The sequence below is a fragment of the Lissotriton vulgaris genome, chromosome 11 (genome assembly GCF_964263255.1).
Source record: "Lissotriton vulgaris chromosome 11, aLisVul1.2, whole genome shotgun sequence".
Classification (NCBI taxonomy): Eukaryota; Metazoa; Chordata; class Amphibia; order Caudata; family Salamandridae; genus Lissotriton; species Lissotriton vulgaris.
This window is the reverse complement of record NC_141699.1, coordinates 606,106,553-606,124,182: the sequence shown is the minus strand read 5'-3', so window position 1 is coordinate 606,124,182 and position 17,630 is coordinate 606,106,553. Positions and strand designations below refer to the sequence as shown.

General features: G+C 51.1%; 1 protein-coding gene across 1 annotated transcript in view; it reads left to right on the top strand.

Annotated features, from left to right (window-relative positions):
* XRN1 (5'-3' exoribonuclease 1) overlaps positions 1–17,630 on the top strand; it is a 1,308,150-nt gene that overhangs the window by 916,362 nt on the left and 374,158 nt on the right. Inside the window, exon 34 of the mRNA XM_086943712.1 lies at positions 16,558–16,619. Coding sequence (XP_086799838.1) covers positions 16,558–16,619 — 62 coding nt within the window. The remainder of the gene's footprint in view (positions 1–16,557; positions 16,620–17,630) is intronic.

The following is a 17,630-nucleotide window of genomic DNA, read 5'->3' as shown; positions in this document are numbered from 1 at the left end:
CTCTGTGAGGTGGATCAGGTGTTCCTGCCAAGTGGAACTACAATTATCATCAAGATATGCTGCACTAAAAGACTCCAACCTAGCAAGGACTTCGTTTGCCAACCTTTGAAAGGTGGCAGGGGAACTATCTTTAATCCAAATGGCTTAATAGTAAACTGGAAATGCCCATCTGGGATCGAGAATGCTGATTTTTCTTTTGCTCAAGGAGTCGGACCAATCTGCCAGTACTCTGATGTCAAATCAAAGGTACTGAGAAATGTTGCTGCCCCCAACTTGTCAATTAATTAATCTGCTCTTGGGGTAGGGTATGCATCTGTCTTGATGACAGCATTGAGACCTCTGTAGGCCACACAAAACCTCAACTGTGGTTTAACACCCTTGGAATGAGGCTTGGGGACTAGGACTACTGGGCTAGCCGAGGGACATTCAGATGGCTCAATCACCCCTAACTCCAGCATCTTGCTGACTTCAGCTCAATGCTTTCCTTAACTTGGTCAGACTGTCTGTATATTTTGTTTTTGACAGGTGTGTTGTCTCCAGTGTCCACATCATGACCAAGTGTTAGGGAAAAGAGCCCAGCACATGGCCTCATGTCTGCAATCAGCTTGTTGTTGGGCAGAGAGGGTGTCTGAGAAGACAGCTCCTTAAAATTACCCATCTTTAGGACTGTTAGAGAGGAGGTCAGGAAGAGGTTCACTGTCTTCTTAGTCATCCGCGACCATCAGCATGGCCGCATCAGCCGTGTCATAGAAAGGCTTCAGGCGGTTTACATGGATGACCCTGTGAGGGCTCATGCAAGTGCCTAGGTCAGTCAAGTAGTTGACCTCACCTTTCCTGTCAAGGATAGGGTTGGGACCACTCCATGTGTCCTAAAGGGCCGTAGAAGCCACATGCTTCAACACTTATACCTTCTGCCCTAGTTGTAACTCCACCAGTTCGGCCTTTTGGTCCTACCAGAGCTTCTGGAGCTCTTGGCTTACCTCAAGGTTTTTGGTTGCTTTATCCATGTACTCCGCCATCCTTGAACATACGCCAAGCACATAGTCACAATATTTAGTTTGGGCTCTTTGAGACTTCTTTACCAGCCTTTCTTCACTAGACAGAATAGTCCCCTCACAGGGCATCAACTCCATTGTTAGATTGTTTTCTTTCCGCCATCAGGTTTGAACATGTGGGCTTGCGCTCCGGGACGAGACAGTTACGGATCTCTCTGCAGTTCCCAATCCACTCTGACCCCGCTGGTATTGTTTTTGATTACGTTTCACCACTCTGCATATCGAGGGACAAACGACATGCTTCTATTGCAGACCCACTAGAGCTCGCCTTTCAGGGCCTTCATCCTTACACTCCACCAGGTCCTCCAAGAACGGCTCTGCTGATAATGGAACATGAGTATCCAAGCATGTAAATCTATAGCACTACATGCCACTAACAGATGCTTACAGGGTAAGTAACAATCTTTCCTGATGCTGTTTGATGGTCAAGGGGACTGACTATATCAATCCCTACCCTTTCGAAGGGAACCCCAACCACTAGAAGTGTAAAATGGTGGCTATGGCTGGTTTCCTGTCTAGCCACTGGCTTTACCTGTACCGGAAGGAGTTGCAAAAGTCCTTCACCTTCTGGGCCATGTTTGGCCAGTAGAAGTGGGCGACTAGCCTACTCCAAGTCTTTGCCTGGCCAAGATGCCAAGCAAGGGGAATATCTGCTAGAGACATCTAGCCACAGATTCCTTACCTTTGAACTTCCAGGCCTCAGGCTGGATACAGAAGATTTTTCTCAGCAGTACCCCCGCACGCCGATAGGTGGAGTCCGTCGACTCCGCATGGCGTCGTGTGTGCCATGACATACGAGTCCTCAATATAACCGCCACTCCGGCACGCTGACATCAGCTCTTTTATTTCTGCGCCCTCTGAGCTGATCCATTGAAGAGAGCTAACCCATGTCATTTTTTTGACAAACATTTTTTAAAAAACTTTTAGTCGACTTCGTCAGTGTGTTAGGAAGTCATGTCAAGTAAGAAGACTTCGGAGTTCAAGCCATGCTACGCCTGTCCCGCACCATGTCGTCCATTGATCCCCATTTAGTTTGTCTTTGGTGCCTGGAGCAGAGCCACGACTCCAAGTCGTGCTCCGACTGCTGCGCCATGGCTCTGAATGCTTTGCGGTCCCTAAACCTTCTCGCGGCCCGGCATCTTGCACCACAGAGGTCGCCTCGTCGGTCTCGGTCCAGGTCTCGGTCGAGAGAAAGGTCTGAGCACTACTCCGCTTCGGTGAATCGAAACTGCTTAGTCGAAGTCAGGTAAGAGGCACCACAAGAAGCACAAGAAGTCAAAGCGTGCTTCAAGTTAGCCCTGCCCGTCTCGCAACCCGCGGAGCGGGTGCCTGGGTTATCTCGGTTTCCCTCATTTTCCGGGCCGGGACCGATCCCCGCCCAGCTGAAGGAATTGTATGACGCCATATGTGCTATATTTGGGCAGCCTGACACATCCGGTGTGCCTTCGGGCCCTGCAGACTGAGAGGATGGAGGGGCCCCCGTGGTTCCCATGCTGGCGGCTCTAGCCCGGCGCCATTGCCTCTGAGTAAACCCGTTCCCGGTTCCAGACCGACGCCGGTCGCACCTCCACAGTGACCTTCCCTGGCGTCACGATCCTCGGCGTCTCCGGCACCCACCGGCGGCGCTTCCCCAATCATCATTCCTGATGACACGGAGCCGATCTGGCGTCCGACGCCGAGACCGGCGCCAACTGAGTCATACGGCTCCATGCCGTTCACCCTGCCCTATTCTGAATGGTTAGGGATGGAGGATGAGGATTGGGAGGGGGAACAGGATCCCTTAGAAATCCTCCAGCACAAAGATCTGAGCGTGTACGAGTAACTGGGTGATGCTAGCATCCTGGACACCTCCGCAGACACTGGCATGCTTTCCCTTCCTAACCTGGCTACGGAGGAGGGAGTATCTTTTGCTATGATGGTGCATAGAGCTGCGGCGGTCCATGACTAGCAGCTTCCTACAGTGGCGGTCAAGACTAATGTCTTAACAGAGGTCCTGCAGCCTGGGGTCTCGAGTTCGGAACCCCTACTGCTTTCATTGAGGCTGCAAGAGACGTCCTCCTGGGTGCTTAGTCCAAACCCAGCACTGGGGATCCTGTGAACAGGGAAATCGTCCGCCGCCATTGCCCTGCACTGGACGACCCACTTTTCCTCACCACCCACCACACCACTCAAAGCTTGGTGGTCCAAGCTTCCAGCCCTTGTGGCGCATTCTCTTCCACGCCCCCGGACAGGGAATCCAACAGACTGGAAAACTTCGGCAAGAAAAAAACTTTCTTTTGCCAGTCTCGCATTTCAGTCGGTGAACACTGCATGCCTGTTGGGCCATTATTCCCATTCCATATATCAGATACGGTAGTGCAAATGCTTCCTAAAGTCTCACAGGAGGACCGTGCTCTACTCTCCCAGGCTATCTCAGACAGGAGGGACGCAACTAAGTTTGCCATCAGATGTGGTTTGACCATGACGGACTCGCTAGGTAGAGCGATTTCCACAACGGTGGCCTATCGTCACCATGCCTGGTTGAGAACGTTTGTTTTTTCTGGGGAATTCCAAGCTAACCTCATGGACAGGTCTTTTGATGGCATCCGTCTCTTGGAGACAAGGAGGATCCTGCCCTTCAGCACTTTAAAGACTTGCGGGCCACAGGCAAGTCTTTGGGCCACACCACCCCCCCAGGGCTCCATCCACCTTATGCTCCTTCCATGGCTACAGAAGAAGCTACCAGCTGAGCCAACTCGATTCCCGCTAGAGGGCTCTACTAGTTCAGCAACATTTACGGCGCAGTGGACGCGATTCACCCTGGCCTCGTGGGTTAGGAAACCAGAAATCGAGCCAAGCCACCATCCCCTCCTCCACCGCAAAACCTTCCTAGTCCAATCCCCCAGGATCATTCTCAGCCAGTCAGTGGCAGAATACGCCACCATCACCACCACTGGCCAAAAATTACATCGGACAGGTGGGTGTTGCAAATAGTCTGAAGGGGCTACTCCCTCCCCTACAAGACTGCTCCTCCATCTATGCCTCCAGTGTATTATCGGCTGGCGGAGGATCATCTTGCATTGCTCCGCAGGAAAGTCAAAACTCTCTTGGCCAAGGAGCTATAGAGAGGGTTCCCAGGCCGAAGTAGGCAGTGGTTGCTATTCCTGCTACTTTCAGGTCCCCAAAAAGGACGGAGGTCGTCGTCCTATCCTAGACCTCAGGCCCTCAATTTATTCCTCAAAAAAGAGAAATTCAAGATGCTCACCCTTGCTCAGGTCCTGGCTTGGACCCAGGAGACTGGATGGTAGCTCTGGACTGGTAGGATGCCTACTTTCATATTCGCATCCTGCCTGCCCATCGTTGCTACCTGCGAGTTGCGGTGGGTCACTAGCACTTTCAATTTGCGGTGCTCCTTTTTGGCCACACCAGTCCCCTCTGGTGCTCACAAAGGTGATGGCGGTGGTCGCAGCCCATCTGCGGAGATCAGGGGTTCCAGTCTTCCCCTATCTCGACGACTGGTTGTTGAAGGCGGACTCGCCCCAAGCAGTTATCTCCCACCTCCAGGCTACAGTGAAACTCCTGTATTCGCTGGGGTTCACTATCAACGTGCCGAAGTCACACCGGACTCTCTCTCTCAGATGCTCCTTTTCATTGCAGCAGTTCTGGACATGGTGCAGTTTCTGGCCTATCCTCCCGAATGGAAAGTCCAGGATATTCAGGCTGTAATACAGGTGTTTCAGCCTTTATCCTGGATTTTGGTGAGAATGACTCCGAGGGTGTTGGTCCTCATGGCCTCCTGCATTCTGCTAATGACTCATGCACGGTGGCACGTGTGGGCTCTGCAGAGGGACCTGAAGTTCCAAAGGGTGCAGCATCGAGGAAATCTCACCCACCTGGCTCAGATTTCAGAGGGCACTGCTAGAGACCTGCAGTGGTGGCTAACAGACCACGATTTGTTCAAGGACAGACCCCTCTCCCTTCCCCACCCAAATCTCACAGTTGTGACAGATGTGTCCCTTCTGGGATGGGGTGGCCATCTGGGGTGGTGGAGATCAGAAGACTTGGGTCTCCTGGTCGAAGCCAAGCTCCAAAGCAATATGTTGGCGCTTCGGGCGATCCAATTGGCACCGAAAGCCTTTTTGCCGTCATAAAGGAAAGACTTGTACAGGTGTTCACAGACAACACTACCGCCATGTGGTACTGCAACAAACTGGGTGGAGTTGTCGTGGACTCTGTCAAGAGGCCCTGCGTCTAAGGATTTGGCTGGAACAACAGGGCATTTACCTAGTGGTTCAAGACCTGTCCGGTTCTCTAAACGCCAGTGTGGACGAGTGCAGCCAAAGGTGCCTTACAGATCATGAATGGCGTCACCATCCGGAGGTGGCACAAGTTCTCTTTCAGTGGTGGGGAGAGCCTTGATTAGATCTGTTCGCCTCCGAAGAGAACACACAATGTCAGTAGTTTTGCGCGTTTCCAAGGCTGCTCTCGCTCAGCGATGCTTTTCACTGCGAGTGGAGTTCAGGCCTTCTATAAGCCTTTCCGCCCATACCACTCCTGCCAGAGTGCTCAAGAAGATCAGGAGCAACTGGGCACAAGTTATTCTTGTGGCTCCGGACTGGGCACGGAGAGTTTGGTATCTCAAGCTTCTAGACATGAGCATTGATCCTCCGGTCAGGCTGCCCCTTCGGGAGGATCTTCTGTCGCAGCAGCAGGCAAGGGTTTTCCACCCAAACCTGTTTACTCTCTGCCTCCTTGCCTGGAGATTAAGGGGCGACAGTTGACCGCTTTTGACCTCCCTCCGATTAGTCTGTGAGGTTATCTTGGCAACCAGGCGTCCCTCCACAAAATCGGTATAAAACCTGCTGATGGAACAAATGTTGTAAATATTGTACATACCGGTCTATTGACCCATTATCTGCTCCTTGATCTGAACACCTTCTGTTATACTTTCTTTGGCCTAGCAGGACGCTGATCTTGGCACATTGAAGGGCTACCTTTTGGCCCTTTCTTCTTTTCTTCAGCTACCTGTTACGCCCTCTCTTTTCAAATCTTCTCTGGTGCAGAGATTCTTGAAGGGGTACTTGTTTCCTCCTTCACCTTTTATTATGCCACAGTGGGACCTTAATTTGTTTCTCACCTTTCTGATGTGTGCACCATTTGAGCTGCTGCATAACTGGCCTCTGTGGTTGCTTACCATCAAGACAGCTTTTTGGGTGGCAGTAACCTCTGCCAGGAGAGTAAGTGAACTGGAGACACTGTCTTCACAGACTCCTTACCTGACAGTCTTTCCGGACAAAGTGGTACATGGACAGTCGGTTACCCTGTCCACCTTCTATACACTCCGCACCCTTCCAAGGAAGAGGAGCGTCTCCATCGTCTGACCCAAAAAGAGCGTTATATTTCTACCTCGATCGAACCAGAGAGTTTGGGGTGGATGACCAACTCCTTATAGGATATGTGGGTGCAAAGAAAGGCTGTGCTGTCCAGAAGAGGACTACATCCTGATGGGTTATCCTCTGTATAACAATCTGTTACGCCTTAGCAAAGGAGGATCCCCCTGAAGGGCTTGGGGCCCATTCTACCAGGGCTAAAGCTGCCACCACGGCTATTTAGCGTGGTGTTCCCGTTATCTGCCAAGCTGCCTCGTGGGCATCTCTGCACACGTTTGCCAGGCACTACTGCCTGGATTCCCAGGTTTGCAGAAAAGGCCTTTTTTAGTTGGTCTATTTTGCAGGATTTTCTGGTCTAGGTCGTTCCGTTGTCCCTTCACCGGGGATAGTATTGTTTGGGCATCTGTTCAAAGGTAAGGAATCTGCGGCTAGATGTCTCTACCAGATGGATTAGTTACTTACCTTCGGTAACACCTTATCTGGTAGAGACATGATCTAGCCGCATATTCCTTACTGACCCACCCATCCTCCCCGCACTGCAGAATTGGTTTTAAGTGTCAGGGATGTTCCCCTTCAGGGCCCTAGCAGTTCATTTTTTTAACACACCATGGTCAGTCACTTCATGGCTTTGTACTTCTGGCGTGGAAAGTCATGAAAAGTACTGATGCAAGCGCGCCGGAGTGGCGGTTATATTGACGACACTGACGTCACGACAAAAACCACACCAACAGCATCACACGAAAAATCTACCGGATCCAGCCTGATGCCTAGAAGTTCAAGGGAAGGAATCTGGGGTTAGATCATGTCTCTACCTGATACAGCGTTACCGAAGGTAAGTAACGTGTTCGTCATGGGCCAATGAAAGTAAGAACTGTCTGTATTACTAAGCTGCTACCACTCTCCTAGTGGCTTCAGGTTTGGGATTTCTAGCCTCAGTATACAGGAGCGCCTCCTCTCAAATCGTGCTGTGGGAGCCTCTGACGTCTCCCTTTTCCTCTGCAGCAGCTTGCTCTCCGAGGTTCTCAAGAGTGGGACAAGTTTTCTGTCCCTGGCACAGCTGTTTCCTAGATGGCCCCCCTGTGCCTAAGAGCTCTGACTTGTAAGGCTCAAGTTCCTGGGGCTCAGTTCCCTCTTAGGCTGATAAGTGTGCTCCCTGGCAAGAGGGGGACCTGAGCTTGTGGCTGCTCAGAAGTTTGTTTCCCAGCCTTCTTACCTTTTCACTTTGAGGATTGGGCCATTATTCCTGGCTCCAATTCCTCTTTTTCATCATGAGCTATGCTCTGTGCTCTTGTTTGTACAAACACCCATTCAGGTATTTCCAGCATGGCTGCATGGGATCTTAGCTGTACCTCAGCCCATACTGAGGTCTCCAGATCATTCACTAGCAGACGTTCAACATGAATTGCAGAGGAGACGCCCATCGTCCTTTGGACAGTAACCCCTCCTAACTCTAAGGACACCATATCCATGGGATGAACCTTAGTATGATTATCAGCGATATGAGATTTGAGTAGCTTCAGGGTGCTCTCTGACCTGGTCAAGATACACCAAGGATCCCATATGGAGACTCACCACCCCAGTGGTAACTGGAGGTGCGCTAGTGGAAGCTTTTTGGGGGCAGGAAGAGTCCCCTGTTTTCTCTCCATTGGCCTTACACATGAAGCACCAAGCCTTTTTGGGATCCCAGTTCTTATCCTGATATCTACCCTTTGCTTATGAAGTGTCTCTGGACCCACCTTCCTGAACAGGTATTTAGGGGCCTTAAGAAGACTCTTTACCTTTTTCTTTAGACAGTCCCACATCTTTCCCTTGAGGGATGGGGGGAGATTGGCAACCCCTTTCATTTAGTCACCACCACCATGACACTTTTTGGACACTCTAGTCTTGACCCAATGTGATCAGCTTTCTTCCCTAACTCCTGGAGAGAGACCAAACCTAGTTCCACTAAGTATTGATGCAATTTTTCAGAAGTACAGTTACTTGATGCTCTTTCATAAATTATAAAGTCCATCATATTCTTGCACCTTACTTGCTTTACACCAACCACCTAGTGTTTTGACTGAGAAGCCAACAAAATCTACTCGAGATTTTGTGAGTCTCATTGAACTTAATCCTGTACTCCTCAGTTGTGAGACCAAAGCCCTCAATCAGGGTATCCTTCATGAGGTCATAGGGCTCAGCCTCTTCCTCATTAAGTGGCAGGAGTCTATCCCTGCACTTGCTTGAGAATAGCTCCCAGAGCAGAGAGCCCAATATTTTTGGTTGAACTTTTTCATTTTACAAGCCGTCTCAAAGGCTGTAAACCGTTTTGGGATATCATTCCCCTCAACATATTTGGGGACGATCACTTTGGGGTTTTGAGATCAAAATGTTCCTCTCTATCTCTGTTTTCCTAGTTGCTGACACCATTTATGGGTGCTAGACCAATCTCAGCCCTTTATCTCTCTTCTGGCTAGTTTCTCAAGCTCCTGGTCGGGATCCTCTGTTTCTTCTTGAGACCTGGCCTACCTCCAGGCACAATTCTAGGGAATACCTTCTATCCTTTTTTTGGGGGGTATTGAAAGGGGAGTCATCCCCATGAGTACTGTTAGCAGTCTCAACTTCACTGACATGGTCATCATCAGTGCTGTCAATGTGTTCTTCTCTTGCCTGGGCTCTAGCAAACTCAGTAAAGCAACTCCTGGAGTTGTGCTTTGGTTGGTTTAGACCCAGTTACAATTGTGCAAGCCTTACAGAGGCCTTAGCTGTTTCACAGTAAGTTGCAGGTAAGAGATCAGGTTGAGTTCCTCGACCCTCTCCTCTGAGGTTGACATGTTTAATGTAGTTGGTACCTTTTTAGAAAATCAACAAGAATACTAAAACATACTTTTATGGCATACTACTGGTATACCCCCTAGGTACCAGGGGGTATCATTTACTAGTGACTTACAGAGGTGATAAAGGTATTGCCAATTGGAAAACGATTTTACAGTTACCTTGTTTTAAGGAAAGAATACTGGCACTGGGGACCTGGTTAGCAGGTACCCAGGGCACTTCAGACAAAATTGCATCAAATATTCACCACAAAGTGGGGGTGACCATTCCAAGAAAGGGCACTTTCCTACAGACAAGTAGCCATAATGGATCAAGAAGCTAAGCGGTTCGTTTGCGAATATAAGAAGTTGTCATATGCCTTGTGTAAGTCCTGCTTGGTGTGGACTCGCTCCCTCAATAGGTCAGCTTCATGGTCAAAGCCCTCTGGTAAGCTAAAATTGAAGTCCATATAGAAGAAAGCGAAGCGGGACTGAACCCCAACTTGACATTCTGTTCAAAGAAATCGTTTGAGAACGTCGGAGTGCGAGTATGTCTCCATACATATCTCAGATTGCGCAGCCTATTCCACAGTTAGTCCTGGTGTGCCCCACATATCCTGGGCCATCTGCAATGCCACAGCAATTTGACAACTTTAAGGAGGCCATTTTACAAATATCTGGTGTTCTTCTGGCTCCCTTTGGTGCGCCATCGGACCCTCAGTCCGGTTACTGCTGGCAGATCTATCCTCTGTGCCGACTGACCCCTTTGGACCCGTTGTGGGCTGTGTACCAGCTCTGGTGCAGGCTTCTACCACTGTTCCATTACCTACATAGGCCCCTCCCTTGTAGATGCTGGTACCGTAGGAGAATCTGATGCTGGTTCAGATTGCGGACTCTGAGCCGACTTCGGTCGCTTCTCGACAAATGTTGCGGAATTACTAAAGTGCAACTGCTTGCCACTACCCGGACCCTGATCCTGTGCCTCCCCAGGGTGGGCAAACCATCAGAGGCTTAATTATCTTTTTTGCTGCAATTCTCACCAAGGCTTTCTACCGCCTAGCGATGATCAAGGTGGGTATGGGAATGATTTACCCCATCATTATGATGACAGTTTTTACGTGGACTTACAAGAGGCAAAGGAGCTTGAATCTTACCCTTATAAGAGTTGAACTCATTATTTCGACTTCAGCTACCCATTGTTTTACCACTGTAAATGAAGTCTTGAACCTAACACTGCCTTCTATTGAAATTAAGACAAGTGTCCTTGTGGAAATCTTGCAGCTTGGGCAAGCCAAATGTTAACACTTGCTCTCTTGTTAATAAGGCCAAGAATGCCTCCTTAATGGTCACCTGGTCATAGCCCTTTTCTTGCCCACTATATGGCCAGACATCATTGACCGCCGCCAAGCGATCCTCATTTGCTCACTTAACCCCCTACCCCTGAGAGCCCGATCAGTCAAGTTTCAACCAGCAAGGTGTGTCCCAATTAATTCCCCACAACTCTTCCAGCTAGGAAGTTCGACGGTTGAGGAGTATGGAAAACAAATGTTCTCTTTGGCCAGCCTAGCATTCAGATTGGTCAATGCAGTCTACCTATTGGGATGATAGAAGCATGTGCATGGGGACATGATCAGCAAGACCTTGCTGGCGGTCCTGGACGATCTTAGGTGCCTCCCTGGCTCAAACTATTCAGGATGGTCAAATGGCATAATTCATGATGGCCTTGACACTGCTCCTGTCTGAGAAGGGTGGTTGGAACCAATGTGGTGATCCCCCGTTATGCTTGGATGCACGGTAAAAGATTTTCTGGAGACTTGGTACCCTCTCTTATGGATATGCCTTTCGATGGTTCACACCATTTCGGCAAAAAAGCATATTCTGCCTTTTTAGTGTTTCCAAGAAAGTACAGACATGGTAACTCTCTGGATCTTTTGACACCTGGCAAAGAATTTCCTCACCAGTTTAGGAAATTTCGAGGCTACTCTAGGGGGTTGACATATAGGCAACGTTAGTCTCTCCAGCCACTGCTGCAAACACCCATTCCTTACCAGGCAATGGATGTGGATTTGGCTGGCAGCATGCAGGCCACCAAGAGCTTGAGTCCTTCCTTTTCCATTCCTCTCCAGCACCAGCCACCAAGCGTGGTAAAGGCATATTCCAAAGTTAGTATCTGCGGTTGGATGGACAATCCACCAGAAAGAGAGTAAACAAAAGTAATTAACTTGTTGGTTCGGGGGACAGTCTAAGCCAAAACCAGCAAACAGACTGTTTAAGAAAGTAACATGAAGGATGCACTAAAAATGGCAGAGTGATTAAAAAGATCAACGCCACAATGTGCATGGATAGACTGTTGGGCTTAAGTGTGTTCTCTGGACCTAAACAAATCTGTCACTTTCGATGAGCATTCACTTTTTCAATGATCTTTTGCTAGGATTTTGGTTCATTGTATGTTCCTGCAAGGACTCCTCTCTTAATTCTCAACTACTGCAACACAAAACAAGAACGCTCACTTCAGGTTTGTACATGTTTCTGGTCATAGTAAGAAAGCAAGCAGTAAAGAGACATCAGGAATCTGACTACAAGCTGCAGATTCCTTCACGTAGAATTACTCCCAGGCATGAGACTGTATCCGTAAACTTTGTTGCCACAGCATCCCTGCGGCCGGGGGCCGGACGACATCAAGCGTCGTCCGCGCACGTGACGTCAGCGAGGTCACATAAGACCCGCCCCGGCGCGCCTACGTCAGTTTTTTCCTTTTCCGCGTGCAACGCGGATCCGGTCCTTGCTACGGGCCCTCTTTGGGCCCTTTTTTCTCTATTTCTTTTGGTGGAACAGTGTGCGAATGCCTTCGGGCTTCAAAACTTTACGTTTTGTGGGCAACTTATGTTGGCGGGAGTGCCGCATGTAACTTCTCTCGGCGCGTCTCTCCAGGTTGACATCCTCCCCTCGGTCTGCTTCGGTGAACGGCTTCAGGTACGGCCGTGGTCGTCGTCCTCGGCCTTCTCCGATGTCACGTGAGCGTCGCTCCAGGGTGGGTAAGTGTCGCAGTTTGTCTCCGGGACTAGTTTCCGGCCTGCTGGGGAAGTGGACTCTCCGCAGGTGATGCGGCCCCGCTTGTCGTCCTATCCACCGTTTCCTGTTGTTGGAGCGTCGAGGGTCCAAATGGAGACATACGCTGCGGCTTTGCAGGCCTCGCTGGCGTCTTCCCCTCCTGGAGCGTCCGCGGAACCCTCACCTTGCGCAGGGCCCTCCGCGGCCCCGGCGCCGACTGGTTCGGATCCAGGCTTGGAGGAATATGTGCTGTTGGGGTGCGGCTCCTCTGGGACACGTCCTTCAGGCCACGGCATCTCTACCTCTTCGTAAACTCCTGCGGGAGTCCCTGTGTTGTTGCGGGAGGTCGCCCGGCCTCGGGTAGCATCCCTGAGCCCCTCTCGGTCCTTTGACAAGATGGTCCTGTCTAAGGCAGAGATGGCGCCGATACGGCACCGGCATGCTGGACCGTGCGGAGCCACAGGGGTCGGTGTACCCTGCTCCGGGTCGAGGCCGGGTGAGGACCCCTCGTCCCTCTCCGGACCCCTCTTGTCCCTCCCCACAGGCGGCTGCTTCGATGGAGGGCGAGTCGGAGGTTGGATCTTCCCTGGCATGCCACGTGGGTTGCTGAGCGATCTCCGCCTCATTCTGGGCCGCGACTGCCAGAGGGCTTTGTGTCACTCCCCGGTCTCATACCCCAGCGCAGGTGGCTACCTCGGCGGGGGTCGGGTAGGCGCCGTTCCGGAGCCGGTTTGATTCCAGCTCCGGTCTCCGTATGGTCTGCCGGATGGTGCCGACAACCTGCCTCAGGCAGCGGACTCTACGGCTCCGCGCAGGGGTCGTACTGCGGATTCGCCTTTGGACGCTCCGACCGCACTTGGAACAGCTCCAACACCCACCAACCACGCACACATCCTGGGGTTCATCCTCGACGCTACTCTCTCCATGTCCAAACAGGTCAATGCCGTCTCGTCCTCCTCCTTCAGCACCCTCCGCATGCTGCGCAAGATCTACAGGTGGATCCCCACTGAAACTTGAAGAACGGTCACCTATGCCCTCGTCAGCACCAGGCTGGACTACGGAAACGCCCTCGACGCAGGAACCTCTACAAAGCTCCTGAAACAACTCCAACACATCCAAAATGCCTCTGCACGCCTGATCCTCATCCCCCGCCGCAGCCACATCACACCCCACCTGAGACCTGCACTGGTCGTTAACAAGAGGATCACCTTCAAGCTCCTCACCCACGCACACAAAGCACTCCACAACACAGGACCAGCATACCTCAACAGATGACTCAGCTTCTACACCCAAGTCCCGCCAGCTCCGCTCCGCCGACCTCGCCAACGTCCCCCGCATCCGTAGAGCGACCTCCGGTGGCAGATTGTTCTCACACCTCGGCGCCAAGACCTGGAACACCCTCCCCATCCTCCTACGGCAGACCCAGGACCTGCTGACCTTCAGAAGACCCCTCAAAACCTGGCCGTTCGAGCAGTAGCTGCATCCCCCACCCCGAGCGCCTTGAGACCCTCTTGGGTAAGTAGTGCGCTTTACAAATACTCTGATTGATTGATTGATTCTTCTCTGGAGACAGGCTGTATATTGGTGTCGTCCTCCCCGGAGACTGGTCGCTGTGTGGTGTCTTTTTCACCGGCGTCGAAGGGCGGCTCCCCGCCCTTCCTGAGGCAGAGGTGTTCGTCGGAAGAGTGGCAGGTCCCTCATTCTTATGCTCCTTCTGACTTGGTCTGGCCCTTTCCCGTCCTGCTTGGCCTCGGGGACGGCCACCTTAGTTTGCAGCCGTCGCCCACTGAGGAGCTGCTTTCCCCACCGCGGGGCCCTACGGAGGCAGGATCGACCTTCGCTCATGCGGTGTCCACGGCTGTGGGCATCCTGCGTATGGGTGACCCGGTGGCTCACTTTCCGGCCGACCATCTATTGGACGTCCTCCACCAGGGCTCTGGTGGGAGGGAAATCTTACTTCCCTTTGAAGGTTCCCTCCTTTCTTCCTTGACGGGGGCTTGGAGGCGTCCTGCCTCAGGGGACCCGGTGCCTCAACATCTAATGCAAGGCACCTCCCGGCGCCGCGTGACCCGGCGTGCCTTTCCCTCCACCCCTCTGCCTCCAGTCCTCTTTTGTGGACTGCTTTTCCCTCCCTGCCTCCGCTGTTGACTCCGCCATCCTGAGAGGCCCGCTGGCTGGACTCTTAGGGGTGCAACATGTATGCCTCGACCAGCGCTGCCCTGTGGGCCCTGAACTACTCTTGTGTGCTGGCTCTGGCCTTCTGTTTGAGGGACTCGGCTAAGTCTCTGGGATCCGCAGCATCCCAGGAGAGTGGTCAGGTCGACTTACGGCATCATGCGTTGGATGGCTCGGAGCTTGCTGCGTTTATTCTCCGCTCCGGACATCTCAGAGGTGCTGGGCCGGGCCATGGCTTCCTCGGTCGCTCTCCATCACCATGCTTGGCATCGGGATGGAGTATTCCCTGAGAATATTCGGGAGCGACTCATCGACCTTCTGTTTGATGGCAGCCTGTTGTTCCATGCCCCGGCCGACTCCGCCATCCAGAGGCTCTTGACAGGGCTCCGTCCTCCTCCTCTGCCTTACCCTCCTCCTCCGTCCCCTCCTCAGTGACTCCTGAGTCGGGTTGATTCTGGGCCTTCTTAGGCTGGTTGTTCTGGCTGTGGAGTGTGTTTTCTGGCCATTTGCATCCTTCCTTGGGACTTTGGCATTGTTGGCTGCTGGATGGCCCTTTGTTGATTGTGTGTGGGTTGGAATTGTTGCGCAGTCTTGTACCTGAGATTAGGCCTTCTGCCTGATTGGGCTGCTTGTCAAGCGTTTCGCGGAGGTGTTTTTTTCCCTGTGGCTCTTTTGTTTTTCCTCTGCTGCGTAAGTTCTTCCAAAGAAGGTTCCCATATTTTGGAACTTATGGTAGCCTAGGTGGGGTAGTGGTAGCTGTCATATGGCTTGCACTCTGCTGGAGTGTTCTGGTCGCCTTCGGGTGCCTGTTCTCCATGGCGTTTGTGTAGGTTGCTTTTGAGCCTTGAGGTCATATGTGTGGCCACTCGTAGATGTGCCCGGGCAACTCCTCCTCTCCCTGCTCCTGCCCTGAGGTCTGGGATGATCCTATGTTCTTCCTTGCCAGGCGCCGCCTACTCAGCCTTCCTGGGGCCTCGGGCTGTTCGTCTTGCGGCTTTGAATGCCAGCGCTGTTCTGGCTGGCAGGTTGTTCTCCACCTGGAGTGGGTTCGCCTTCTTTTCCCTCGCTTTCTTGGGTCTTCTAGGCTTCTTCTTCTTCCTCCCTTCCTGTCTTGGCATTGGGCGGAAACTGTGTTGCCTTGTGGGGCAGTGGGGTGCTTCGGCCTCTCCGATCTTGCCCTTGGTTCCTCTTCAGCCTTCTTCTCCCTCCTACATCCTTTTGGGGTAGGTGGAGGGTCTTCTTGTGGGGGCTCCCCTTGCCTGGCAGGAACGAGGTTTACCTGGTACATAGATCTGGTTCCCTGTGGGGCCATCTGTTCTGTATTGGCTGGTGGGGTCCTTTTGCAGACCCTCCTTCCTAGGGGGTATTGCTAGGGTATCTATTCTACGTGAAGGAATCTGCAGCTAGTAGTCTCTATCAGATGTACAAGTTACTTACCTTCGGTAACGATGTATCTGGTAGAGATGATTCTAGCCGCAGATACCTTCGCGGCCCGCCCTTCCTCCCCTATTCTGCGAGGACCCTTATGTTGGTCTTCGGTACTCGCCTCCTGGTGGGGGGCTGTATCTCCTGTAAGTGCCTTCTTTGTTCTTGACGGGTGGCTCCGTCTGGGGGCGGTTCATTCCTACTTTGGTTCTTTGGAGGATGGGCTCCCGGTGTTTCGGTGCCCCGCTGCTCTGGCTACTCCAGGTTTGGGGGGACTGCTTTCTATCCTTGTCCTCCCTCCCCTCCCTTCCTTTGCTATCCTCTGATTAAGGGTCATCTGGCCATGTTTTGCCCTTGTCCCTCGTTGGTGGTTGTCCTTTATGTTGGGGTGGCTTGGAGGTTTGTTGTCCCTGTCTGTGTTGGGACTGGTCCCTTTCCTTGCTCAGGATGGGGGATGTGGGTTTCCTACATGTACCACGACCTTACGCATGTTCCGTGCCAGCATTTGAGGAAATACAAAATCACAATTGCCTGCTGAGAAAAACCTGTAACTGAGGGGAGTTTGTGCAGGTAGGTGTGCAATTACATTTGATTCTTTACAAGTTGTTTACCTCATCTATGAAGGCTATTATATTTAAGAAAGTCAAATATTGTTCTCTCAAATTCCTTGGATATTTCTTTTTCTTTTAGTGAAAGAAGAGTCAAAATTTCCTAAAAGTGAAAATCAACCACAAAAAATGCCAGAAATGCAGGTTAGTTAATCAACTGCGTTAACTTTTGTCTTTCACCTCTGGCACAGTCTTAACAGTTGTGCATATGGTCGAGCAAGAAGAACCGGGTAATATCATGTTACATCTATACGGCACTGACTGTAGATTATTAGATCTCAATGTGTGCTAGATTTACTTCTCGGAGATTGGAATTCTATGGCTGTCATCTACACAGTGCAATTAACTCCTTAACCACTCTTATCTATACTAGAAACATACAGTTTTAAAAGTTTCAATTCTTGTTGGAGTTTCCTCACCTTGTGAATTTCTCCAGGCACCCAGACAGGATAAAGAAACGTATTAAACAGCTCTTGTGTGCTTACAAATGATGTTGTTGACCTCTGTTAGGAACCCATCCTGTTTCCAGACATGATAACAGACCGCTGCATAAGGGCACCATCTTTGCGTCCTGAATGCCCAGATGCATTGCACTGAATAGACCTTGTCTCTTTGGTGAGAAGTCACACCAAAAAGGTGATTGGAGGAATGCTTGCAATAGTTTTAACCACTGACAATTGCTCTTGGTAGCATTCCAACCCATTGTTCTTTTGCCAACTTTCCACTTCAGTTTGTACCCAGCCATATGCAAATTAGTCTTTTTTTTATTATTAACCTTGCTCCAATAACAACAGTCCAGCCTGAACTTGCAGACCAGGTCCTCCTTGAACTGGAACAAACACAATTCAAGACTGGTGGTTTTAACCTGATTTGTGCTCTGTAGTTCAGTGCAGGTTCCAGTGGCACAGTGAGCACTGAATCCACATCTAGGCATATTCTGAGTGTGTACTGTAATTAGATTGGAGGAGATATTCAGTTATGAGCCATCCTCCCATATGTCAAGCACAAACACACATCTGATGTGATCGCAAAAGGAACTTACGGCCACATGTATCAATGTTTCCCGTTTGCGAATTCTTAATTGCGAAAATTAAGGAATCGCAATTAAGAATTCGCAAACGGCTATGCATTAAGAAATCGCAATTTTTTTTGCGA